At 40.2% G+C, this 26071-nt stretch overlaps 1 protein-coding gene across 5 annotated transcripts in view; it reads left to right on the forward strand.

Moving 5' to 3' along the window:
- The first annotated feature begins 1419 nt into the window (after positions 1 to 1419).
- TBK1 (TANK binding kinase 1) overlaps positions 1420 to 26071 on the forward strand; it is a 31330-nt gene continuing 6678 nt past the window's right edge. The window contains exons 1-16 of one of the 5 annotated variants that reach the window (XM_040552448.1): positions 1420 to 1518; positions 7539 to 7658; positions 9400 to 9540; positions 10334 to 10463; positions 11065 to 11246; positions 12024 to 12184; positions 13590 to 13700; positions 15913 to 16092; positions 17595 to 17791; positions 20281 to 20339; positions 21411 to 21502; positions 21931 to 22032; positions 23495 to 23573; positions 24470 to 24591; positions 24707 to 24783; positions 25115 to 25154. In XM_040552448.1, the coding sequence (XP_040408382.1) occupies positions 7572 to 7658; positions 9400 to 9540; positions 10334 to 10463; positions 11065 to 11246; positions 12024 to 12184; positions 13590 to 13700; positions 15913 to 16092; positions 17595 to 17791; positions 20281 to 20339; positions 21411 to 21502; positions 21931 to 22032; positions 23495 to 23573; positions 24470 to 24591; positions 24707 to 24783; positions 25115 to 25154 (1760 nt within the window). In that variant the 5' untranslated portion in view covers positions 1420 to 1518; positions 7539 to 7571. Of the gene's footprint in view, positions 1519 to 3841; positions 3975 to 4352; positions 4707 to 4786; positions 4809 to 5243; positions 6260 to 7538; positions 7659 to 9399; positions 9541 to 10333; positions 10464 to 11064; positions 11247 to 12023; positions 12185 to 13589; positions 13701 to 15912; positions 16093 to 17594; positions 17792 to 20280; positions 20340 to 21410; positions 21503 to 21930; positions 22033 to 23494; positions 23574 to 24469; positions 24592 to 24706; positions 24784 to 25114; positions 25155 to 26071 lie in introns of those variants that run through there. The other 4 variants (XM_040552416.1, XM_040552438.1, XM_040552456.1 and 1 more) reach the window with 4 other exon arrangements.

Genomic DNA, 26071 nt, shown 5'->3' on the forward strand with positions numbered 1-26071 from the left:
CTATATCTTTAGACAACACACACAGACTGATCCTGACTGCTAGCATTATTTTTCTGTGACTTTCTTCAGCTGTGCGGGGACCAGAGGTCTGCAGGTGCTTATAGTGGGGTTACGTGGTGTGCACGTGGCTATGCAGTGCCTACTTGCCTTCTCTGCAAAGAACCAAGAAAGGCTGCCGATGGGTTTCTGCATCTTGACTTTGAACAGATGGAGTCCTGCTTTTTTTTTTAAACCTACTGGGAAAAAATGCACTTTCCTTCTTATTTCCAAAGAAAAATCTGGTGATGCAGCATGCATTCAGAGCATGAACTAAACTCTCTGGACAGAGCAATTACACGTGTTGCATGTATCACAAAAACACTTCTTGTGGGATAGGAGGGAGATAGGGAGTGAAAATATTTCTCCTAGAGGAGGTGAAAACATTTCTCTAAGAGATTAGCTTGATATTCATATGTTTTTCTTCAGACAATGGATGATCTGATTTCAAGGCTGCACCAACACAACTTCTTGCAGCTCTCCTGTACCAGGTACCATTGCTGTGTACCTGCATTGTCTAAAGATGCGCAAAACGTCACTGGGGTAGCAACTCCTTCTTCTGTGTGCAGCAAAACTTCCTCCCGCAGACTAAAAGACAGCTAAGTAGGAACCACAGCTGCAAGTCTTTAAGATACTCTATCTCCAAAGTCCTTGTATCTTTTATTTACAAGCTGGTGTAGTTATTAAAGGCAGGTAAGCTTTTGGGTTTGTAAGTCCTTTTCCAGGCGCAAAACAGAGGCAATGAATTTCATGCCAGCAGGGTGAGAGACAATTTTTCTCAGGGAATGGCTCATCAATTTAGGTAAGACATGTTGTTACCAAATAGTTGCTGCCCAGAGAGGCAATCTGCCCCCACCCCCTCTCGATTCAGCTTGTCAGGTTCCATGACAAGATGATGTAGAGTGGAAAGCTGATCCTACAAAATAAGTGAATAGCTTTTTTAAAGCTATGTAGAAAGATACTGACCCTTTGAGAATAGAGTTTTCCAGCTGGAACTATCCTGCTACCATGTGCTACTGTGGACTCGAGGAAAGCAGCTGTAATGTGTGGGCAGGGTCTCCCTCCCTTCTCCACCCTTTCCAGCAGCAGTTGGCCATTTCGCTCATTTCACTGTAGCATCTCCATGTAACCACCCAGTTACTGAACTTCAATTGACGCCATTTCAGTAAATTAAGCCAACAGGAAACCAAAGAAAGAAGAGCGTAGGAAAATAACCAACAGGTCTTAACCGATTGAGTACACTGAAACCACCCTGCGGGGCTGGGAAATGCCAGCAGAAGTGAAAGAACAGGGGGAGGGGGGAGGGGAACGAGTAACAGAAGTTGGATGGGGCAGAGAAAGAGAGGAAGGTAGCAGTTGTGAAACATGCTGGTAGTAGCAAAAGGTGCCACATCAGAAAGAAATGGAAAGTGCTGGGAAATACTTTTCTGCTAAGGCCAAGTTGATGCGGTTCCTGGTGATACCAGAAGTGAAAAGTCAGAGGTAGAGTAATTGTTCAGTGAAAAATGATTTCGTACTCTCAGAGGGTCTTTCTCTGTCGGTTGCTTACATTCAATCTGACAGGTACGTGGGTGTCTATTTGTCCACGGTGTATCTCAGGGTATTACGTTTGGTATTCCCCATTTGTTATGAGGTGGGTGGCTGTAGATTATGTGAACAATGCGTATTACACAAGCACGCGGCAGGAGGGTGCTCTGGTGGCATGTTGGAAAAAAGTGATTCTTGTTTTTGTTAAAATTTATGTGATAAGATGCAATTTTTCACTCAGAATTTTAAAAAGTCAAATAATTTCTTTTTTTCCTGGCATGTGTCTACTGCAGTTGATTTCCCCACTCCCCTGTTCTTATCTCATTATTGCTAGGTTGCCCGGAGAGTCCCAAGATTAAGATTAAAAGAAGAGACTATGTGTTGCCTATTTTATTGCTCTCAGTGCAGTTTGAACAAAGCTTCACGTTTAGTGTTTTCATGTTTGGAAATGGGGCCTTGGAAATCTGGAAGAAGAGATCACGTTGGTGACTATTATATTTTCCATGAGCTCCTTCAACCAAACGTGGCTTACTGTTAATCATTCCCCAGAGTTTTAGTCTGTGTGAGTTCAGTAAAAACTTTTATCAAAACTCTATTACAGTGTCCAGCAGCCACCCAGATACACACCCACCAGAGATACACATCCTAGAAAATCCAGCCACCACTTTCCCTCTTGCTGAAAGTCATGGTCAAGCTGTTAATATCCATTCTCTCTCCCAGCTGCCTTGCTTTCTTCCTAATCTTTTTTTGTCTCACCAGGCAAATACTGAAATTGAGTCATTTGATAATACATCCACAAAAAAGTATTAGTCTATCTTCCAGGTCTTTCAGAGGGTGTGCTCTAATTTAAGTCTCCTCATAGCTTCTTGATTTGTACTTCAGGATGTGCTAATTAACACTCTTCGAGAGCAAAGTTCCAGAACGATGCTCAGTTTGACTTCTTTCCCAGCCTCTTTTTCTTCTCTGAGTTCTGGCTCTCACATCTATACATGTCAGAAGGCTGTACGAACCATGCCAGCTTCAGCTGCCGTTTGTATGACTGTATCGTTAGGATGAAGAGATGTAATGGTATACAACTACAGACTGCTGAATTTGTGAACATGAATGAGAATCCACATACAAAATATGTGAGGAATACCAAAAGTTTAACTAATACATTGAAAAGAAGTCAAAAGAAGACAAGGAAAAAAATCTAGAGCGAAGCTGTAATGACACTTTCCATTTTGGTGTCTGTTTTTTTCCTGTTCCTATATTCAACGTACCGCTCTCCTGTGATTCATGCTGTGAAACATTTAAAGGCTAGAGAAGATGCTCCCTGCATAAGGATCACTGAGTATGTTACAAATATGCCCTAAGAAAATGGACATTTTGAATCATACAAGCCACGTGAATCACCATTGTAGGTGCAAGACCTAGGGAAAGCACATGGGCTGGTAACTGCAGTGAGGGTGGCCAGCAGCCAGACCAGGGGCAGGGTGGCACTGGAGGTGAGATGTCTAGGTGCACAAAGTCTTGGTGAACCTGATCTGAAGTCGGCACCGACCCTGCTTTGAGCAGGAGGTTGAACCAGAGACCTCCCAAAGTCCCCTACAGCCTGAGTGATTCTGTGACTTAAAATGGCTGGTTCCAAAAATACGAACGTACTGAGACAGCGGCCAGCCTGGTTTTAATCAGCAGCGGAAGCAGTCTTCATGCTAAAGATGTTACACAAGTAGGAAAAGTTCACTGGTGCTCTCCAGATTTTGAGAGGGTTTTGCTGAGATCCATATGGATGATCCGAGGGATATTTCTGAAGAAGGCAGAGCTGACTCATAGGCACCAAGCTGGTGAAAAAAAAAAAAAAAAAAAAACAGGCTTGGAAAGCTGGGTGCAGGGGAGGGGGTGGTGGACGTAAACCGTGCAACTTCTGAGGAGCATTGCAACGGTTTGCAGGATGCGAGGACAGCACGCGAACGTGTCCGGGAGCTATTCCTGATTAACGCAGAATTAATTTTGATGAGCACAGGAAACACAGCCCGTGGTCAAAAGGTGGCTGTCCTCTACGTGCCAGCTGCCAAGAAACTTAAGTGAGGAAGTGAGCGCATGAAAAACATCAAGGCTCGGTGAGGTCTGTAGGGAGCGAAACCGAAATTCACACGAGGCGGGGACACATTTCCCTCGTGAAGCCCCTAAACACGAAAAACGGCGTTTTGGGGAACGCTTCTCGGGGGTCCCCTCGGGAAGAGAACGGAAGAAGGGAAAAGGGAAGAAGGGAAGGGAAGGGAAGGGAAGGGAAGGGAAGGGAAGGGGCCGGGCCGGGTCCCGAGGCGGCGCTCCTGTCACGCAGCGGCGGGGCCCGCTCCGCCTCCCCGGCGCGGCGGAGGAAGGCGGAAGGGGCCGGGGCGCTGGGCAGGCAGGCGAGCGGCGGCTCGGTGCGTGGGGCCGGGGGGCGGGCAGGGCTCGGCTCGGCTCGGCACGGCACGGGGAGGCCTAGGCCGGGCTGAGCCGAGGGGTGCGGCAGCGGCGCGGTGGGAGCCGCTTCCCCTGGGCGCTGCGGGGCGCGGCGCTCTCGGTTCGCCGGGCGGCGGCGGGGCCCTGCCGGGAGCTGCGGGGCCGGGGAGAGCGCGGGGAGCGGGGCCGGGCCTGCGGCCTAGGGCGGCTCGGTCCTGAGGGAAAAAAAAAAAAAAAAAACATAGAAATAAAAATAAAAGGTTCACGTGGAGCCGCTGCCGTGCGCCCGGGGCTGGGCTGGAAAGCCCCGAAATTGTGCGGGGGGAGCAGGAGCCCCGGGAGGCGGGTGCCGGGGGGGGGAGCGGTGCCCTGCCAGCCCTGGGGGGGCTCGCGGGGTGTCCCCGCGGGCAGGCGTGGTCCCCACGGCTGCTTTATCGCCTCCTCGCCGACCTCTGCCTCCCCACAGCCAGCTTTGGGCGGTGGTTCCCCGCACACAGCCCTCCTCCTGCTTCCCTGGGCTGCCGGGCTGAAGCCGTCCCCCTGGGCTTTCCGCTGCAGGCCGCTGAGAAGGGAGGGGTAGGCGGAAAGAGAAGGTTAAAGACACCGAGAAGCAGCCCCCGAGCACTTGAACTGGTGCTGAGTCGCGGGGATAATAAATCAGCCCTTGGTAGGAGGCCTGGGGGTATGCGTGAGGAACCTGGGACTCCTCTCCGATAAGGGTTTATGACCACAGGGAATGCAAAGTTTGGCGCTGAGGCTGGAAGCAGGGCTGGGGACAGAGGCAGGCGCATGTGGTTTCCTGAACACGAAGCTCGGTGAGGGAATTGGTTTAGGAAGGTAACGGAAGGCATGAAAAGGAAACTTAACAAATGCTGAGAGTTTAGAGACTCTGAGTCAGTCGAAGAAAGGAAAAGTATTAGATCAAAGGAGTTCTAGCGGTTGTATAAGTTATTAAATCATTGTTATTATAACTTGATTAAAGTCAAAGCTGCTTGAGCCTCTATGCCTTTAGACTGAAGACTGTGCTAAAAGAGCATGGATTTCGTTATCATTATGAAAATACTTTTTTAACAACAACAAAAAAAAGCCTAATAGTGCAACACTGACTCTTTTGGTACATACCTGGGGTTAATACCGGTGTAGTTAGATCTTTAGTTTTGTAAATTAAAAACAAAAAACAGACCTTGAAAGCCCATTAGAGACTTACTTTTGTATTAAATTCAAGCTTATCTATTGCAGACTTGGCCTTTTGCGGTGTTTTTACCCAAAGACTTTGATGCAAATTTTCTTAGAAAGTAAGAAGGTAATGGCAGAGAGCTGATCTCATACATAGGCTACCTCATCTCTATTGCTTTGGGCATCATGATGATCCAGTCTCTAACAGGCTACTAAAATGTTTGGTAGTTGAGTAGACATCAGTGAAGAAACTGTGCTTGTTTGATCCACATGCACACTTTTGGTTTGCTTAGAAGGGATTCATTACGTTTGAGCCTTAGTACGGGGTTGTGATTGTTGGTTGGAAATAGATGATAACATGTATTTACAGTGGGCTTGATTTAATTGTGAAATGTATTATTTTGTTGCAGACCTCTTCCTTCTGTGTCTGCATCATAGATAGCTCTCTGCCATCTACAGTAATTGCCAGCAGGGAGAACTTGGTACTCTACCATTGCCAATTGTCTTAGCAGAGTTAACTGAGAATTTCCATTTGACTTTTTTTTTTTTTTTTTGGTTCAGATTTCAGAGGGGTTCTTGTTAAGATTTGAGATGAAACCTTTCTTCGCTTCTCTGGGCACAAAGAACTTTGTCTAGATTTAAAAAATGCTGTTGCTGAATGCTTCCAAATTTATTTTGGAGTGATGGCAAGTCTTTGCATTTCACTGCATATTGTATGCTCCGTGAATACCCAGATGTTTTGGGTACGGCCTTACAAGAAACTCCACGTCTTGCATGAGCCAGTAGCTAAAGGAAAGCAGGAAATCAGCAGTCGCTCGGTGCAGAGAAATGTGTTTGAAGTCGTGGGAGCACTGCTGTCCCTGCCCACAGCAGTGGCTGGCACCCAGCCCCCTGCGCTCCATGCCACCACCCAGCCAGTCTCTCTCTCTTCTCCCAGGAGGTGCAGCAAAGGCTTTTCCAGTTACTTGCTTCTACGTCTCAGCGAGCTGTTTCTGCTGTGTTTCGGTCGTTGCCACTAGGACAGGCGGATGCAGCGCTGTCTGCCCGGCACTGAGGGAAGACAGCTGCTGGAGGACCTGCTCCTGCCCAGGTCCGTGTCATGCTGTTAAGGTTCTTTAGATCTGGAAAGCTAGGTCTTTGATCTCAGGTCCTTTTACTAGATTTAAGGGCAAAATTAGTGCTTTGATTAAACCAGGAAGGTAGAGGTATTCAACTGTACCTCCTGCTGTTTTTGCGGAGGCTAGCTGTTCTGATTTTTTTCTTATAGCTTTTATTTAATCAAACATATGTTTTTCTTTCTTTTGAATCTGTGAATAATTAAGTGTTTGACAGTTTATCCTCGAGGAAGGGTGGGTAAGCTGGGCTGTCGCTCTAAAATTGATGTGACGTACTGAATATGAAATTTTAGAAGTGAGGGAACCGTAGAATCACAGAATGGTTTGGGTTGGAAGGGACCTTGAAGACCACCCAGCTCCACCCCCCTGCCATGGGCAGGGACACCTCCCACCAGACCAGGTTGCCCAAAGCCCCATCCAGCCTGGCCTTGAGCACCTCCAGGGGTGGGGCATCCACAGCTGCTCTGGGCAGCCTGTGCCAGGGCCTCACTGCCCTCACAGTAAAAAATTTCTTCCTTTTATCTAATCTAAAACTACTGTCTTTCAGTTTAAAGCCATCCCCTCTTGCCCTGTCTCTACACTCCCAGACAAAGAGTCCCTCCCCAGCTTTCCTGTAGGCAAATGAGAGAAACGTCCTTTAATTTCTTCCAGTGGAAATCAGTGGTTCTAACAAGTAGCTGAAAATGCTTGTGTTACTCGTGGCTGTTACCTAGCTCAAGTCAAAACAGCTCTTTGTAGGTACTTAGCCCAGTTTCTTTACAGCTGTACTGAAGTGCGAGGCCCCAGGTTTTCTCTAGAAGAAGTTGATCTGAAAGATCCGTTTATCAGCTGTCCTCTCTCGTGTGTGTTCTTTGGCATTGCAAAGTGAATAATGTTACTGGTCCTGCTGGTCTTGTGCGTTTGGTTTTGACTCTTTGCTATAGTTTCTGTTACTGTGTTAAAGACATATTTACAATAGAGCAATGTTTATATGGTTTTTACTTTTCCAGATGATTTTTCAAACAAAGTTTGGGTAGTAAGGATCTCGGATGCAGAGAAATGTTGTGTCAAAGGCATTATTTTTGATTTCCGGTACTGTCCAGCTTGATTTTGTTTCTCTGTTTCACCTGTTATTCCTCCGCAAGGTTCTTTTTAACTATGTATGCGTTTGGAGTAGTCTGTGTGGTTTTTGTGCCTTTTTTTTTTTAATTAAGAAGTTCCCATTGTGCATTTTAGTAAAATACATTTCGGTATATTTTACCTTTTGTTTTTAAGGTCAAAACCAAAGCTGTCTAATTGAGAGCAAAGATGCAGAGCACTTCAAATTACCTCTGGCTGTTGTCTGACATTCTAGGACAAGGAGCTACTGCAAATGTTTTCCGGGGGCGACATAAGGTTTGTGAGGATTTACTAATCCAAGTAAAATATAAAACTGAAAACTTTTTCATGTGTGAATAATGTCATGGAATTGATGATCGATGGTTCAAGATTTAGCAAATGCATTTTTGTAACTATTTATAAGGAGTTTTATTTTTTTTTTAATCTATTCATCCACAGAATTAGAGTTCTGTACAGTTACCTCTGAGGATTTGTTTGCGATATTATTTGTCCTTGTAAAATATTAATGGTTAAAGTTGATTCTTCGTTCTTTCATTCTTCAGTTCTATGAAAAAAATACTCCTTGCTTAAAAATTTAAATAGAAATGTCTTGTCAATTATTACATGATATTTGTGTCTTTTTTAAGTGCGCTTCTCATAGTTTTCCCCTGTTCTTTTAAAACCTGTTTTGATTTTTATGATCTTGTACCGTAAGTGAAATATTCTTAACATATTATATCTGATGAAGTTACTGTAATCTCTGCCTTTAAGTCAATGCTTCATAGATGTGTTGAACACCATGATTTTGGCTGACGTGCTTTGAGTAAACACTACAAAGTAGTACAGATCTGTGTATGTTGTAACCCAAGGAGGTAAAATAACCTTATTTGCCTAGTCATTCCATTCCACTGAGCTCCATGGTAGGTCTCGCAGAATGAAGAACAGCCTAGATGTGGAAGTAATGCTCCCTTATAGTAAGAACACTGTGTCAAATCAATATGAAGTTATATGTAAGCTACAATGTTTTCTACGTTCCACATCTGTGCGAAGCAACAATGAGCAGTAATTCAGGATTTTGTGTGGTTTTCTGCGTGAATTAATTTCAACACAGTGATTCCCCCGAAAACATATGTTTTCATGGTTGCATCTGCCATCACCCTCGCTGTTCTGAGGGGTGACTTGCAGCTTGGTGTCAGTGGGAGGAAACCTTGAGTGGGGCACGAGCAGTGCACGTCAGTGTGCTGTACAGCACACCTAGGTTAAGCACAGGAAGGCTTTATCCTTCAATCGAATCTGTCACACACAAGGCTGCCAGCGTAACTTATTCCTAGAACGGGCACAGGGAGGTGCTTTGCCCTACGAAGGGACAGGAGCTGCACAGTAAGCTGGTGCTGTGGGTGCATGAGCATGTTGGGGCTTAGTCCCACCTGAGAACTTAAGTCTGATTAAGCCCTTGACTGTGTTCCTGAGCCTTGCTTGTTGGATGGATTTGAATCTTTTAAGGAGTAGCATGTAGTGCTTGAGACTGCCTTCTGTGAAAAAGTAAAATATTCCTTTATCTGTATAAACAAAGCAATGAAGAGAGCAACATTCAGCTTCCTAAAGTTGTAACTTGAGCAAGCAAAGATTCTCAGCTGTGGGGTGTGCCACCTCTTTCCAGTCTGTGCAAGAGGTTCACCTCTTGCTGAAAAATTGTTTTTCATCAGAGTTCATGGGTCATTCTTCAATGCATAGCCTGTCTTATGCTAACTCTTCTTTATTCAAAGGGGCTTTGATTTTGGGGGGTTAACCATGAGTTTCCATTCTGGTAGTCTGTTTACTTCTAGCCAATATTAAACTAAACCAATACATACGTTATATATATTTTTAGGAGAATCTTAATTTTCACCTTAACACAAAATACTATTTTGAAGTTTTTCTAATCTGGGTATGCTCATACAAACAGCAAAAGATCTCAAAATGCTTGGATAATGGGTATGTGCACTTCTACAATCTTACGCTTCTGTTTGATTAACAATTTGTTTTTTTTTTTTTACAGAAAACTGGGGATTTATATGCTGTCAAAGTATTTAACAGTATAAGTTTCCTTCGTCCTGTGGATGTTCAGATGCGAGAGTTTGAAGTATTGAAGAAACTGAATCATAAAAACATAGTCAAATTGTTTGCTATTGAAGAAGAGGTAATGAATTGTTGTAGTCGTAATCTGAGATTGCTTTACTTCAATTATAAAGGATAAAATTACGTTTTTAAGAATGGTAACTTACGTGGACCTAGCCACCCCTTTTTTTCTTTCTTTTTGTTATTGTTGTTGAAAGAATATGCTTGGTTTCAGTGTTTAGGCGCGGTTTATGGTCATTCAAAGTCATCTCGAGAAGCTATTGTCCTAAGCTTTATTTTGAATTAGGATTTTTAAGTTATCTACATGTATGAATACGTAATACATACTGATAAGACACAGAAGCATCAAGCAAGGTGAATACAGTTAATTTACAGCAAACACTTGAAAACTGGAGGTGTTTCAGCAATTATGACTTTTTTTTTGCTTTTGCTTTGTAACCAACTAAAATAATGACATAGTACCTGTAGAATTTTAGTAAATACGAATTACAGTGCTGAAGCTTGAGACTGATCAATTGAAATGACCCAGATGCTGAGGCTGCTAAAGAAGAAAGAAGTGAATTGTTCTTTCTGCTCTCCTGTGCTGTAGTTTCTTGTTTGCCCACCTATTGATACTGCTGTCTACCCTGCAAGGACCTACAACTTGAGGCTTTCTTCATCTCCAAGTTAGAATAAGTGAAATAATATAAAAATTGATCTGTGCTTGGTTTGAAGATCGCCAGAATGGTACTTGTGGTCTAGCTACTGATTGTTTTTATTTATTTGTTTATTTTAAGTAAGCTCCTGTGCTATATGTAATTTCTGACATTGTTTTCACAGTAATCGCAAACTTATCTTTTGGTATTGTTTTCCAGACAACAAGTAGGCACAAAGTACTAGTGATGGAATTCTGTCCATGTGGGAGTTTATATACAGTTCTAGAGGAGCCGTCTAATGCCTTCGGTTTGCCAGAGTCTGAGTTCTTAATTGTTTTGAGAGATGTAGGTATGTAGACTTCGCTCTTTTCGTTGACTGAAACAAACTCATACTTTTGTTTATCTTGAAATAGCAGGAGACAAGGAGTTTGAATCTGTCAATTAATTCAACAAATTAAGATAGCTATGTGGAGTCGTACCTTTTATTTGTGCCTATATTGGTGTAGACAGCTGAATTAAGATGTAAAGCTTTAAATGTTTTTGTCTAAATCATTGCCATAAATCTTGATTGTTTGTGTGTTTAAGATTGTTTGATGAAGATTGTCACGTATTTGACTGATTTATAGTGATAATTAATCTCAGAAGAGTAAATCAGAAAAATTATGAGTTTTACCTGTGTCTGCCTGTTGTTAGAAAAATATCCACCAGTACTTTATGGGAAAGATGTTTCTGAGAGCAAGAAATAGTATAAGTTAGCTGTTTAAAAGAAGAAAAGGAAAAAAATGCTTAGGACATTTTCTGGTCTTTTTGTTAATTGGATGTCTCTGCTCATTCCCATTTCCCAATGAGAAAGTGGACACGGATGTATTCTTAGCCTCAGTTATGGGTCAGTGCTTGTGCAGTTGAGTGTCGAGATGCATATGTAAATTCTGCCTTTTTTGTTATTGAAGTGGCTGGGATGAATCATCTCCGGGAAAACGGAATAGTGCACCGTGACATCAAGCCAGGCAATATAATGCGTGTTATAGGTGAAGATGGTCAGTCCGTTTACAAGCTGACAGACTTCGGCGCTGCGAGAGAACTCGAAGATGATGAACAGTTTGTTTCTCTCTATGGCACAGAAGAGTATTTAGTAAGGCCATGTGATTTTACTTTCTGTTGAGAAAATGTTTAAAGCCTGGCACCCTTTGTGATGAGAGTTGAATAGGCGAAGTTCAGACTGCTGGAAATGAATAATGAAATCCTTGTGCTATACTTGTTTTTATAACTTTCCACCTTTTTCACCTTGGGTCACGCCAGTTCTGCTGACCTGAGCACAGTAGCCTTGAAATAATTTCCAGGTCTAATTTCTGTAGTTTCCATGAGTGAAAGGAACAACACCACTATTCTAGTTATGAATGTCTTTATTCCTTTAGATATTTTTCAGTTTGTATTGAATAAGTGGTTGATGTTAAGTGTAGTTAAGCCTCACTTACTTGACATCATTGTTAGCTAGAGAGAGGCAGGCAGAGAAGCTTCAGTACAAGCATCTTAGATGTAATTGTCTTCCTGCCATTGCCTAAAAATGTTTTCCCACATGTAATACCGTAACCGATACTTTCCTCTGCTATGGACCCTTTTCCAATTTAGTTTCTGTTGTTTCACAGTCATCTGGAGGAGTACTGACTTTCTTCTTTTCTTTGGTGCTGTTTTATTCTAGTGGCCTGTTTTTGGCAAAACTTTATTAAAAGTAGCTATCATATACCTAGGAGCATTTTTGTTGTAATTTGTTGGAATAACTTAAGCAAATTTCACAATATAAACTAATTTCATTTTCTGGTGAAAAATTTGCTGTGAAATGATAGATTGTGTTTTTGTTCTTTATGTTGTCCATCTAAGTTATTTTTATCTGTTTTTTTTTCCTCATTAGCATCCAGATATGTATGAGAGAGCAGTTTTGAGGAAAGAGCATCAGAAAAAGTATGGAGCCACAGTTGATCTGTGGAGTATAGGGGTGACTTTTTACCATGCTGCAACAGGGAGTTTGCCTTTCCGACCTTTTGAAGGACCTCGTAGAAACAAGGAAGTGATGTAGGTAATTTAGTAGGAGAATTTTATCTGTTCATAAATTTAAAGTCAGTCCATGAAATGTGTGTTTTATTTTTTTCCGAAGAAATCCTATATACATATTATAAACAGTAAGATAATGAAAATATTTAAGGCATAACATTCTTTAAAATTCTACTTCAACAAAGATTTTACTGTGTGGGACCTTCAGACCTGAACGAAGTATCAGATTTCCCCCTGAATACTGATGTTTTTCCACACATCTTTCCTTCACCGTTGCCTATTGCAGTGCGGTATATGTAATTTGGATATTCAGATGATCTTGTGGTATTCTGAAATGTGTTTTCAGCGCTGCAAATTTTTCTTATCCTTTAAATGATTGTCTCTCCAGACAGTCTTGAAATGCATGCACTACCCCTGTGACTGACATTTATTTGTTTTAGTAGCAGAGTCATGGCTTTGCTTATTTCACACAATCAGGTACTGTAGCTAGCGACAACAGGTAACTCCTAAACATGAAACGGAAGTTCTGTCTGTGACGTGCTGGTTGAAATTCCTTTTTCATCTTAGTCTAGTTCTATTTTGTTGTTCTTCCATGTATTGCATTTAAAAACTAAAGCAAGACGCGAGACGGTACTTGGGCACACTGATGTGCCAGTAACTCCGCTGTACTGCTGTTCTTTGTTGAGGCTGACTACAGGTTGCTTAGCTTAAGGAGCTGCCCATGCTTTGATTCTCCCACAGGCATTCTTGTCTCCTTGACGCTTGTCTGCCTGAGAGAGAAGCAAGGAACAGGAGTATGTTTTGTATGTACCTTGTCCTCTGAGAAGAGAAAGCACAACTGAACTTTTACGTTTCAAAGGCTGTTGCTCCTGATTCATTTCCTGAGAAGCTTGAGAAATACTAGCCTGCTAGGTACAAAGTTGGACGGTGCTAAATTGTATCTGGATTGCTGGATGTTTCCAAGTTGTAATTTCTCAAAGCCCACCTCCTGTTCCTTCATCCCCAAGTGACTTTGTGGTAACTAAATGTTATCTCTTGGCATGGAACCTACTAGAAGTTAGTCAAGTAAATCCCCAAATTAAAGTTCCTTGGCAACCTGATTTTGATTAATTAATACTTGTGAACAAACTTCAGCTTCTCGCAGTAATGCTAGAGATCTCTCCTTAATTTTTCTCTAACGTAAACAAAATTGCTTCTCCAGCATAGTCCAGAATATTTCTACTTCGTTATTTATTATTTTAGTACCACTCTGTCAGCTTATAAGGGAAGCTCCCTAATTATTGCACCACCTCTAAACAACAGGCTGGCCTAATGTTCTCTCTGGCTTCAGAATTTATATTACTGATTCTATTTTGAGGAGTAGTTTACTAGACCTGTCTGTAAGAAGTAGCAGTTAAGTCTGTATTATTTTTATAATGTGTCACAGGTATAAAATAATCACCGGGAAACCTTCTGGTGCTATTTCTGGAATACAGAAAGCAGAAAATGGACCAATTGAGTGGAGCTGGGAGATGCCTGTTTCTTGTAGCCTTTCAAAGTAAGTTTTAGCTTCTCACAAAATGTTTCGATGTTGCTTGATTGTGCTTTGGCAATTATTTCTCAGGATTGGGCCTCTGGAATGGAGGTCTGATTGCTGAGTTGTTTTCTTTGAACTCTTTGGTAGATCCATACAATGTACTAATAGGTTCTGATGTGTTTTTTCTTCCCATCTGTCCAAATAGTTTTAGTATTGCTAACTAAAGTATTGCTAGTATATAGCTAACTAGTATAGCTAATATTACAAATGAGCATCTATGAATCTGAAGTGGTGTGAGTGGAACAAAGATTATTACTATTTTTTCCACCCTCAGAAAGGAGCATGAAGATTTAATGAATCTTGAATTGATGCACCACTCCTTCCCTTTCTTGCAAGAATGTGACTTAAAGATTAAACAGTAGGAAATGATAAGGAAAGACAGTTCAGAAATTTACATTTTTCCCAGAAAACAATCTGCCTCAGCAGATGCAACAAATTTGTTTAGTATCTTCTATTTTTTATCATTTATTTTTGTTTTTGCTTCATATTTTGTAATACTCAGTAGGAAGAGCCATGCAAGACTGATTTAGACACAAAGAATAATTATCGCTGATACACAGAAAGGGCAGACCGAAGCGTTCAATGCAGTGTAATTGCCCCTCAACATTTTAAGGATGATTCGCTTTTTAACAAATTTCCGTAGCAAACATAATGTGAACGATCTGACCACAGTATGATCTTAAAAACAGCTCCTATAGCCTATTTATTTCAGAGACTCATAGAATATCCAGAGTTGGAAGGGACTCACAAGGATCATTGAGTCCAACTCCTGGCTCCACACAGGACCACACAAAAATCAAACCCTATGTCTGAGAGTGTTGCCCAAATGCTTCTTGAACTCTGTCTTGGTTCTGTGGCCACTTCCCTGGGGAGCCTGTTCTCCTGTTCTCCCTTTCAGTGAAGAACCTTTTTCTAACATCCAGCCTGAACGTTTCTGAGTCTTCTTCATAATACGCAATTACAGGTGTTCCTAAGTACCTTGCTGAACTGTTCCTAAGTATCTTGCTGAACGCTTATACAAAGCTATTTTTCTCTTTCTCAGTGAAGTGAGAATGAAATTACTCTGTGAACAGGCTTTGGAAACAAATTTTGTGGAAGCCAAATATGTTGACCCATAAGGAGTGTAGAATGGAAGTCTGCTTTTTATCCGTTTATTAGTTTGTAAAAGTAAATTTATTTATAGCATACAAAACATACAATTTATGTTTTTCATGGTAGTGCTTAGTTGTTTCCTTCTGCTTATTCCATATAATTCATGTATTTTAAATAATCAAGGAAGCAGATTTTTTTTTACTAGATGTCTGTTTATAGTAATATTTTCAAATAGCATTTAAACAGAATTTATTGTTGCAAGTTTAGACTGAGGTGAGTTAGGAGCTCGGCATCCACTGACCTCCAGTGGGATCATCACTGAAACTTGCTCCAAAATGTTACCAGTTTTACCCACTGAGGTCAGATTTGACATGTATGTATTTTTAAAACTTCCAAGAAGTTTCCTGTGATAACATAGGAGTAGGATCCACAACATTCCTTGCAAGTCAGATTTTCAAAGCAGGAATACAAGAAACTTAGGTTGGCCTTTTCCTGGAACAGTGATAGCTGTAAGGCAGTTGTTGCACGTTTTCTTTTGCAGCAGTTGAGCTGCATGCGTCAAATACTGATTTAGTCCCATCTCAATCAAGATTAGTTTTTGTTAGCACTGACAATTCCAGTGATGTCTTTGCTAACTGAGCTGGTGCCGACTAAAAGCAACACACAAGCAGCTCTGCCAGCAGACTGTAAATGGCTGAAACCTGCTCCAAACTGATAAAGTGCGTTAAGTGTTTGGTGTGAGCTGGATAAAAAACTATTGCCCAGCAGTGGTAGAACATGACCTTAGCTCTCTGATGCAGACTTTTTAAATTGTCATTTCTTTTCAGTGTCTGTGAAGTTTGTGAGATATCAAGGAAAAAAATATTTAATAGTCAAGCCTCAAAAGGAAAGAGATAAAGTGTTATAATTAATGAAAAACAATGGACATTATCACTGAACATTCTGTTATTCAGCAAAGGAAAAAAGTAGCACTGGAATATTCTTCAAGGCATAATAGACAGACTTGTATTCTCGAGATAGTAAAAGTGTGAAAAGATCCAAGTAGACCCAAGTTGGTTTATGTCTTCCTGGTGTTCTCTAGGGGTCTGCAAGTACTGCTCACACCCGTCCTCGCAAATATTCTGGAAGCAGATCAGGAAAAATGCTGGGGATTTGACCAGTTCTTTGCAGAGACAAGTGACATACTGCACCGAATAATAATCCACATCTTTTCGCTCCAGCAGATGACCTTGCACAAAGTTTATATTCACAGCTACAATACGTAAGTGTTGCTCACTTTATTTTCATTTGTTTTCATTTCTTTGCTCTTGCTCTGGCAAACAGTATCAAGACCTGAGACCACCAGTGTTACATACTTGGTAGCCTTTCCTTGTCAGTTTATCTGGAAGTGTAAGCTTGTAATTTCTCTCTGAATTCACAGTGCACTGAAGTATGTTGGTGAATATATCTAATAAAAATAAAATTGCTGAAGGTCAAATCAGCTGATCTTAGGTTTGGGCTTAATCAGTGACAGAACAGAGACTTAATCCTTAACATGTTTGTTACAGTGCTTTTGAGTTTGTAATGGTTACCAACTCAGCCCAGGTGTGTTTATGCTACGTTTTTTAGTACCTGCTATTTACAAAATAGTTTTTCAGAGAATGCGTTCAACTCCCACTGTACTTACCTTGTCATCAAGAATATAAAACATGCACGTCATCTGTGTCTGACATAAAACTCTCACAGGGCTTCTGACGTTGTAATTGGTACAATTTAGGATCCTGAGTTATATGGTGTTCACTTCGTGGTCATCAGGCACTGATGTTAAAAGCTGTAAAATCTGATTTATAGTTTGATAGAAAAAAACATGCATTTTCTCTGCCTTACTGTAGATAATGGAAAGCATAGATTATCCTCTAATATGAGAACAAATACAGTTATTTCATCAAATGTGCAAATACAGTTCTGGCCTTTTCCAGTTTTTCTTTTTTGTTCTGTTGCTTGTATTGCTGGAGTATCAGTTTTGCAGAGAAATCTTGCTTGTAGTTCTAATTGCTATTTGTACTTTACTTTTTCCTTTATTTTATTATTTACCTTTATGATTACTTCAGTGCTGGCTGTCCTATTCAGCGGCAGCAGTGTGCTAGTGCTGCACAGGAGGCAAACTGGTCCTTCCTGTTAGTTTGTTTAAGCGTTTTGTAGTTGTTTGAAGTTATGAATTCTTACGTCTCATATTCAGTGATTGCTTGAAATAAAATACCAAAGTATCCTTGGTTGTTCTGCTCACTGCTGTTTTAGGAGATGAATCTGGCCATCTGTTAGCTTCAAGGCTGGATTTAGGGTGTGTGCTTTTTGACATGTAGAACACCAGACTTTTCTCTTGGAGAGACCATATACCTGTTTTTAAGAAATGGGTATGTCTGAGAAAAGTGAAGTTTGTTCCTCTCATCTGACATTGCCTGTTTCTACTGACCTTCAGGCTGCAGGACAAAGCAAGTTTGTTTACACAGACAGTCATAAAAAGTGCTTTGGTGGAAAATCAGAGGTAGAGAGGGAAGTTTGGTATTTTCCAAGGAACAGCATTTCTTTTTGTAACAGAGCAAGCTGGAGCCTTAGGCAGCGCTGCTTTTTGGTGTTATAAGACAGATGCTTTATGTATAAAAAGCGTTCTTAATTCAAAAGAAGTAAAAAGGGATTTTATTATAAGTAATACAAAATCTGAGTTGTTGAACTGTTGTATTGTAGTGACTCTAACTAGTACTGTATATATTGTTTGTATTGTAGAGCTGCTATATTTCATGAGCTGGTCTACAAACAGACAAAAATACCGTCTCAGAATCAAGAACTGATATATGAAGGTCGGCGTTTAATACTGGAGCCTGGCAGATTGGCACAACACTTCCCCAGAACTACAGAGGAGAATCCTATCTTTGTAGTGAGCAGGGAGCCTGTGAACATTGTCGGATTAATCTACGAAGAAGGTATGTGACAGTCATTTCTCCTTTCTTATAGCTATCCTGGGTAAATAGCGTTGCTTATTTACTTAACATCTTATGTCTGGATGATGTAAAGCGTTTCAAAAGCTTCTCTGTGAATATCTGAATTTTTAAGTAAGCGGTCCAATTTAAAATATGCTGAGTATCCAGCGTATTTGTACAGTAACAGTAGCTACAGTGTACCTAGTGCTGTGAACCCGAGCATTTGTAGCTGTGGTGGTGCATATGGGGTTCTGAAACTTTTTTGAAGCACACACTTTTAAAATGTTGAGGGGAACGTTATAGAATGTTATTCAAAGCTGGTTCTTTTGTTATTTCTCACTAAGTGGAAATTCAGGCTTTGCTCTGTTTGTTTTATTCCTCACGAATGTGGTTGGTTTTTCTGTTAGCAGAGGAGGTCTTAGCACCTTACCTTTGCTTAGAAGATAAGGTAATGTCATAGCAGAAGAAAACAAAACTCAGTTTTTGCATTTATCACTGAGAGGCTTACAGAGGGCCCTGTGCCACAGCCCTTTTCTTTTTTTATGAGACGAGGTAGAGGACAAACCTCCAGTTGAGAGATCAGCCTTGGCTTTTGTCAGTGTGTCTCTCAGTGAGTGCTAGAGCCAGCTGGTGCTCACGCAGAGGTGCCGAAGAGTGTGGGTAGGTGTGCTGTCTGTAGACGGATCACCAGTGCCTTTATGTTGTCAGAGCTCTCCGAAGGAGTCCGTAAGTGTGAGAACAAAGGAGATGCAGCTGATGGAGGCTATCCTAGATTTCAAAAGGTGTTCAGTGAAGTCCCACCGTAAGACTCCTGATGAATCTAAGCAGCAATGAGATGAGAGGGACGGGTCTCCCGCAGGGACAAACATAGGGCTGAAGAACAGAAATAAATGGCTGGCTTTTGCAATGGAGGGAGATCATTAGCGGTGATCTGTGTTAAATCTGCACTGTGCAGCATGTTCACAAGTAATCTGGAAAATGAAGTATAATTTGCTGAAAATACCACATTAAGGTGTTTAAGGTAAAGGCTGGTTATGAAGGTATGTGCGAGAACCACACGATACTAACAGGCTAGGCAGATTAGATGAAAATCCATGTAGATGCACATGAAAACAGTGTCCAGTGTGGGGAGGGGAAACAGCCTGAACTTACGGAAGGACTCTGCTTTCCTGCTATTCTACCTTGCCATTCAGGAAGAAGATCTTGGAGTTTTTTAATGGATGATTCTGGGCAAACATCTGCTCGGTGCTTTGCAGCAGTCAAAACAGCCAGTGGGAAATTAGGAATGATCAACGAGGCTAAAAAATAATGTTAGTCCCCCTGCATCCACTTACTGTATGCCTTTACTTTGACCTTTGAGTTTCTGGACAGTTCCGGGCCCTTTTCCCTCCTCTTTCCAAGATGGTATAGAAGCACTAAAACGTCTTCTGAGAAGAGCAACAGGGATGGCTTAAGAATTGGTAGAATTTTCAGCTGAGAAGGAAGCGGTGAGGGAGCAGAAGAAGAGGGATGTGCTATATGCATAGGCTTTTGAGCAGCATTTAGAAGCTGCATAAGGATTGCTTTACTTTCTCTTCTAATAGAAGAACCACGAAATACCAAATCCAGTTGTCATGTTTACTGCTTTGAACCTGCTTGAGAGATACTTCCATCACACAAAACATATTTAGGCTGCAGGTTTTTGCTACAGGATTTGAATGCTAAAGCTTTTAATGGGTTCAGGAAGGCTTCCATTAAATTAATGGAAGAGAAAACAATGTAACAAGGGCTTCATTAAACACAAATTTCATCAGATCTCAGGAAGTCCTTGAAACAGAAATTGTTTGAAGCTGGGAGAATCTGAGAGGAAATTAGATTTTGTCCTGTTCTTTTTTTCTGTAAACTTCTGCTGTTGTCAGCTGTGGGAGACAACATACTGAGCTGGGTGATATCACAGAATGGTTTGGGTTGGAAGGGACCTCAAAGACCACCCAGTTCCAGCCCCCTGCCATGGGCAGGGACACCTCCCACCAGACCAGGTTGCCCAAAGCCCCATCCAGCCTGGCCTTGAGCACCTCCAGGGATGGGGCATCCACAGCTGCTCTGGGGAGCCTGTGCCAGTGCCGCACCACCCTCACAGTAAAGAATTTCCTCCTAACATGTAATCTAAATCTATCCTCTTTTAGTTTAAAACCGTTTCCTCTTGTCCTGTCATTATGTGACTGAGCGTGAAGTTATTGTCCATCTTTTTTAGAAGCCCCCTTTAAGTATCAAAAAGCTGCAATGAGGCATCCCCGGGACCTTCTCCAGTAATGCTTTTTTGTTTAGAGGTGTTCCATATAACAAAACAAAATGAGACACTTCTTACATTCCTAGCTTCTGACTCAGTTGTGTTTTTGAGTTTTAGTAATAAATATTTCTTCAACATGTACTAGTGTATCTCTCATTTTATTAAGACTTTTGAAGTCTCTCATGAAACACAAGAAAATACAGATGTTTGTTTTATGTTTCAGTTTTACTTCCTAAAGTACATCAACGTTATGACTTGGATGGGGATGCCAGTATGGCTAAAGTGAGTAATTGTGATTTCGATTTATATAGCTGTCTCAGATAATGATACTGAGATGAAAGCTACTTAATTCTCAGACGAATAATGTTAATAAAGCTATTTTAATATGCTGGTAGGAATTCTGACCAACAGAAGTGTATTTGTTAACAAGGGCTCCAGAATCATATTTTATTAAAGCCAGAATTTGTATACAAAACATGTTTGTATTTAAACAAAAAATTAGCCTTCTAAAGTCCAAGTGCTTTGCTACTGCAAAAAGGCACTCCTGAAGGCTCCAGAGCTAGAAGGTTCATAACATCTGCAAGAGTAGAATTTCTGTTGCCTTTCTTGGAAGTTTACAAGATTTCTGTGGGAGACAAGTAGTGGATGTTTCATTTTTCTTGTCGTTATTCTAAAATTACTAATGGGTGCATTGACATGCTTTGACTTTGTGACAACTGTTTATGCTATTCCTATAAAACGTTGTCTGCTGAGGAGCTTTGTGTTTGGGCAAGGTAGTCCTAAAAGCATATGTCTCTTTGGAAACCAAACGTCTTCCAGATTAATAAACAGAAAGTAAGCAGTTGATATTATTAAAAATATTTAAACTATCATTTGTGAAACTTTGTTCAGAATTCCAAGTGATACAGCAAACTTGTAAGTGGACGTTAGGTGAAAGAAGAGTCCCTAGCCTTAGAATTGTCAAATTTTATAATTTTTACTAGTTTCTTTTAGTGTATGTGTTTAATTCCTAAACTACTGAGGAAACGTACTTGTGACTTCCCAGAAGTTAAAGTAAATGCTGAGAGTAAGTGGTGTGATTTTTTGCTTAAAAAAGACTTATTTTCATCCCTAACAGATACTTCAGCATAACTGGAAAAACTCACTACCATGTTTAGCTGTGCCTCCATAATTAGTGTTTGGTTATTTCCTGACTAAAGTTTGGGCAAAATTACGCATTTTATACTACCATCTTCATGTTGCTCTTTGTTCTATTAATCTACGTTACTTTGTTGTCATTAATTGACCTGAAACAGTTGTTAGAAGAATGACATTTAGTACTGATGTGTTGTTTTGTTTTGTTTTTTTACCCAGGCAGTAACAGGTATCGTATGTTATGCCTGTAGAGTTGCCAGTTCTTTGCTGCTTTACCAGGAGCTGATGCGAAAAGGCATACGATGGCTAATGTAAGTACTTGATTGAATTGCAGTGAATGTGATTTTTTTTTAATTATTTTTATTGAGATATACCTTGGCTATCAATACGTAATTTTGTAATCCTGGGAGGGAGGTTTCTTTTACTGCCTGAATATGAATAGACTTTCTGATTTTTCCATCTTTTCACCATTAAGGAAACAACGATTCTTTTTTCTGTCAATAAGTTCTAGGTATTTGCAGTTTCACTTTCTCTTGTGGATAGTCAAAGTATAACCTCCGGTAACATGCAGGTACAATTGAGCAGCTTGCACAGGATAGTTTTATATGAGGATTATACTAACACATCTCTAAAGGAAAGCAATTATTACTAGCAGTTACTACTGTAGATGTATTATTGTATTACTGATTGCTGGTAAGGTGGCAGTTGAATGCTAGACTAATGCTTCGCTATTTTTTAGTGAAATAATTAAAGATGATTACAATGAAATGGTTCATAAAAAGACTGAGGTTGTCATCAGGCTGGATTTCTGCAGCAGAAACATTGAAAAAGCTGAGAAAATGTGAGTAGAAGCACTACACCTAATGCATTTATTTTCTTTATAGTCTTTAATGGCAGTGGTATTTTAGGCTATGTTTATTTACAGAGTTTTTGCCTTTAAAAATTAAATTTGAATTAACATGGCTTTACTGACAGCAGTGATTTCACTTAAGCAGATTTAGTAATATGCTCACATATGGTGGTTAATGCACACATGTAGAGCCATTGGGCTTTTAGAGTAACTCCAGCAGCCATGTATGTATACCACCAGCTTGTATGTAGTAATTGTGGATACCAAAGGACTTGTCAGAGTTGACGTGCACATGCCAAATATGTAAAAACTGACCCATCTGGGTTTTAAGGTACTTGCTTTAAAACAAACAAACAAACAAAAAAACCCAGCAACTAGCAAAGGTGATGACCGACAAAACCACAGTGTACCTGGGTAGCCTAACTGCAGATCATCAGGGCTGTACTCCAAACTTTCCTTCAAGCCAGTTTACAGTAGGTAACAGGTCCGTTTGGCCCAGATATCTTCCTGTGTTCTGCCAGGTCCTGCAGATGAGTGCCACTTACACTGCTCAGAAGAAGTCACTGTAGGTTCTGTTCTGTGACTAGTACGTTCTGTTGTGTCTCAGAGCAGCTGTTTGAACAAAAATTATAGTAGTTCTCATGTGAGTAGAAGTTTGCTATGTGTTTGCATGTAGTCTTTCAGCCTCCTAGGAAGTGGCAGGATTTTCAGTTTACTAACTTCAGAGGACTTTCACGGAGTTTGCAGAGGACACGTCCTCTTGTTTGTCCTCCTTTTTCAAGGCTCTGCTGTAAAGCATGACAATGCAGAGCTTTTATTTGGCAAGGTAACCAGGGTATTCGCCTGTGGCGAAGTATGTATTGTTTGAAAGTAGCTGGGCTGGTTTTTCATGGTATTTTTAAAAATAAAATGTGTCTGGACTCAGCAGGAAAAATACCCTCCTGGATGATTTATTTGACACTTGAACTATAGTCTTACAGAAAGTGTCAGTATGAACAGACAGTGCTACTAGCCCAGCCTTTAAGTTTTTGGTAACTCAGCCTTTCCAGTGAATTTCTACAGAAAAAACATCTTGGTGCAGTGGTTTGTTGTGTCATTGATTACTTGAAGAATCATTAGTTTGATAACCTATTAAAAATGAATTGATGAGAGGAAACAATTTTCTACTACCTGTCGAATACAAGTAGTGAGAGTAGAATTTAAAAAAAAGTTAGAAATGGAACTTTCAGACTTCTTTTTAACAGTTCAAATGTAGGAAAACATTCAAGGAAGAAATTTTTTTCTTAATTTTCATTACTAATGGCCACTTAGAGCTGTCTGTCTTTCATGTCTGCTTGGCAGATAATGTATTTCATATAGAAGAAGTGGCAGTTATCGTTAATCTTTAGATTCAAGGAATATTTTGAGTGCATTCATTACTCTTATTTTTTTTATAAATGTGCTTTGCGTTCAGATATGAGAATTTGATGCAGATCAACTTGGAATCATCAGAAGTGGATGAAATTTCAGAGATACACACAAAACTGTTGCGTGTAAGTATTTTACAAAACCCATGTCATTCTCAAAATGATGTTTCTAGAGAAAGAATGAATAGTTAAAATAAACAAAGGAACAGTAATAAAGGGTTTTCTATGAGTAACAACTCTGATTTTTCAAAGTCATTTCTAGACAGTCAAAGGCAGTTCAAATGCCTGTATCTAGATGTGGTTATCTTTCTGCAAAGACACCAAATCCTGTTATTAGTCCAGTGCAGTGAAAACAATTGGTCATCCCTGAAAATACAATTCCATTTACTACAATAATCAAGTGAAAAATTATAACCACAAAATGTATTTTACTTTGAGAATCTTTTTCCCTTTCCTTAAAGAGCTTTAAACTCCTTAGTTGGCTTTCTAAAGTGATACATACACAAGCACGCTTCAGAGTGATCTGCTTTGAAATTTGTATCGAGTTTCCAGACAAGTAAAAGTTGGAAAATAACTTTTCAGACTGGTATCCTGGGAATATGTGTAAACTAGAAAGGAAAAGGCGATTACTGCATTTTTATTTTGCAGGTTGTATGACTTGCAGAGAAAGAAATGTATGAATTTAGTGGATAGTTAATCATCATGTGAACTCATAACAAACTAAAAGAATGAGAGTAGAAGTAAATTGGGAATATATGAAAGGTAAAATCTTGTTGTTGAAGAGACTGAAAGAGAATTAATATTAACAAATAGAAATACCAGCTTCAGAGAGATTCTTTCTTGAATAATACTGTATTTTATCTGCTTTTAGCTAAGCTTCAGCAGATGATTGGGTATATTTCTTTAATGAAGATCAGTTAAACAAATGGGTCTGTAGTATTAATGTGCTCAGTCTGTTTTCAGCCTGAATTAATTTTTCACTTTACCCAGTGGTAAGATTGAATTTTCGTGCTCTTATGTAGCTGTCCGGCTCTCAGGGCACAATAGAAACCAGTCTTCAAGATATCAAAAACAAGCTTTCTCCTGGTGGTTTACTGGCTGATACCTGGGCAAATCAAGAAGGCATGCATCCAAGAGACAGAAAGTGGGTAATTGTATTACCTCTTTTAATATGGATTAGTTGTAGTTCATAAAAGCTCATTAATAGCTGCCTATGTTTGTGTGTAAAATTCCTAATTTTATTCCTTTTGTCGCTCTAGTCCAGAAAGGCTGCAGGCACTGCTATGTTCCATCACAGATATTTATTATCAGTTCAAAAAAGACAAAGCAGAACGAAGTAAGTAACTTATTTGATTCACTTTTAACATAAACTCTAGTGTAAAGGACAGGTCAGTTCTTGTTCTGTTAGGATATTTGTGATAGCAATGAGCAGTTGGTCAGCAGCAGTGAATACGTCTGTAGGCCTTTCCTAGTTAGCTACTGTCTTAAAGCCCATGTGAATGAAACTCACAAATCTGAATTGCAATACTGGCAGAAAAAAAGTAAATTGCTGCTTTTACCTACCAACATAGAAGAACACACAGAAAATGGGTAAACTAAGTGGAGTTTTACATAAATACAACTAACAGAATTAAATTGGTAATGTCTGTCATCTGCTCTGATCCTAGGGCTTCCTTATAATGAAGAACAAATTCACAAGTTTGACAAGTAAGTTTTGAAGTTACATTTGGGAAATACCATGGTTGCTTTCAGGTCCTACAGGCGCACTTGGCAATAACCTCTTCTGTTGATTATTGCTGTAAATTATAACTGCTTTAGGAGTATTTTTTTTTTAATGTCCTGTAAATATCTTAAGTACATAGGGTGCCAGCATGTTATAATGAGGTGTTTTCTGTCAGTGGAATTCCGTCACACCATCACAGATACACCTTTTAAAGGTAGATGTGAAATACCTGTTCCTAATCTGGGCATAATTATCTTACAGGAAATATCTTTTTGTCCTGTTTGTTTTAGAGAGGAATAGAACCCTCAGTAACAGTAAAGTGATTTTGTAGCTAAAGTGGAAATATTTTTTTAGATAAATAAGGTATGGACTAGCTGAATGAAATTATAGAAATTACAGAATTACTTAATATTCAGGAAATATAGTGTGTAAAATAAACTTTAATGCTGTTCTCCATAGTGTTGAAAATTGCCATTTACAAGTTAAGTGTCTGTATGTAATCTGGTTGTCTAGACACCCATGAGGCTCCTCTGACTCTGAAGACTTAGACTTAACTCTTGAGCAACTCTAAACAGCTACTCTGCTCATCCTGCAGCACTTGTCTCAGGATCCACGCAGTTACTCCTACACAGGTGCCTAATACTATCTGAGTCGCCCTTAGGTACCTCAGATGTGGTCTGAGACTGGGAGGTAGGACGTGACTAATGGGAGACCTGCACCTTTCTGGATGAACAGCTGGAAGCAGCACAGGATATCCTTGTGCATCTCAAAGGATGCTAGATGCTTGTGTTTAAATAACTAAGTTACTTTCCTAGAGGCTGGTCAGTTGAGTGGTTTCGTAGTCATTGCTTACTGGTGTATGAATGTAGACACTGCTTCTGGAACTTTCTAAGAATTCTTG

Source organism: Cygnus olor, chromosome 1, assembly GCF_009769625.2.
Source record: "Cygnus olor isolate bCygOlo1 chromosome 1, bCygOlo1.pri.v2, whole genome shotgun sequence".
In the NCBI taxonomy this organism is placed as follows: Eukaryota; Metazoa; Chordata; class Aves; order Anseriformes; family Anatidae; genus Cygnus; species Cygnus olor.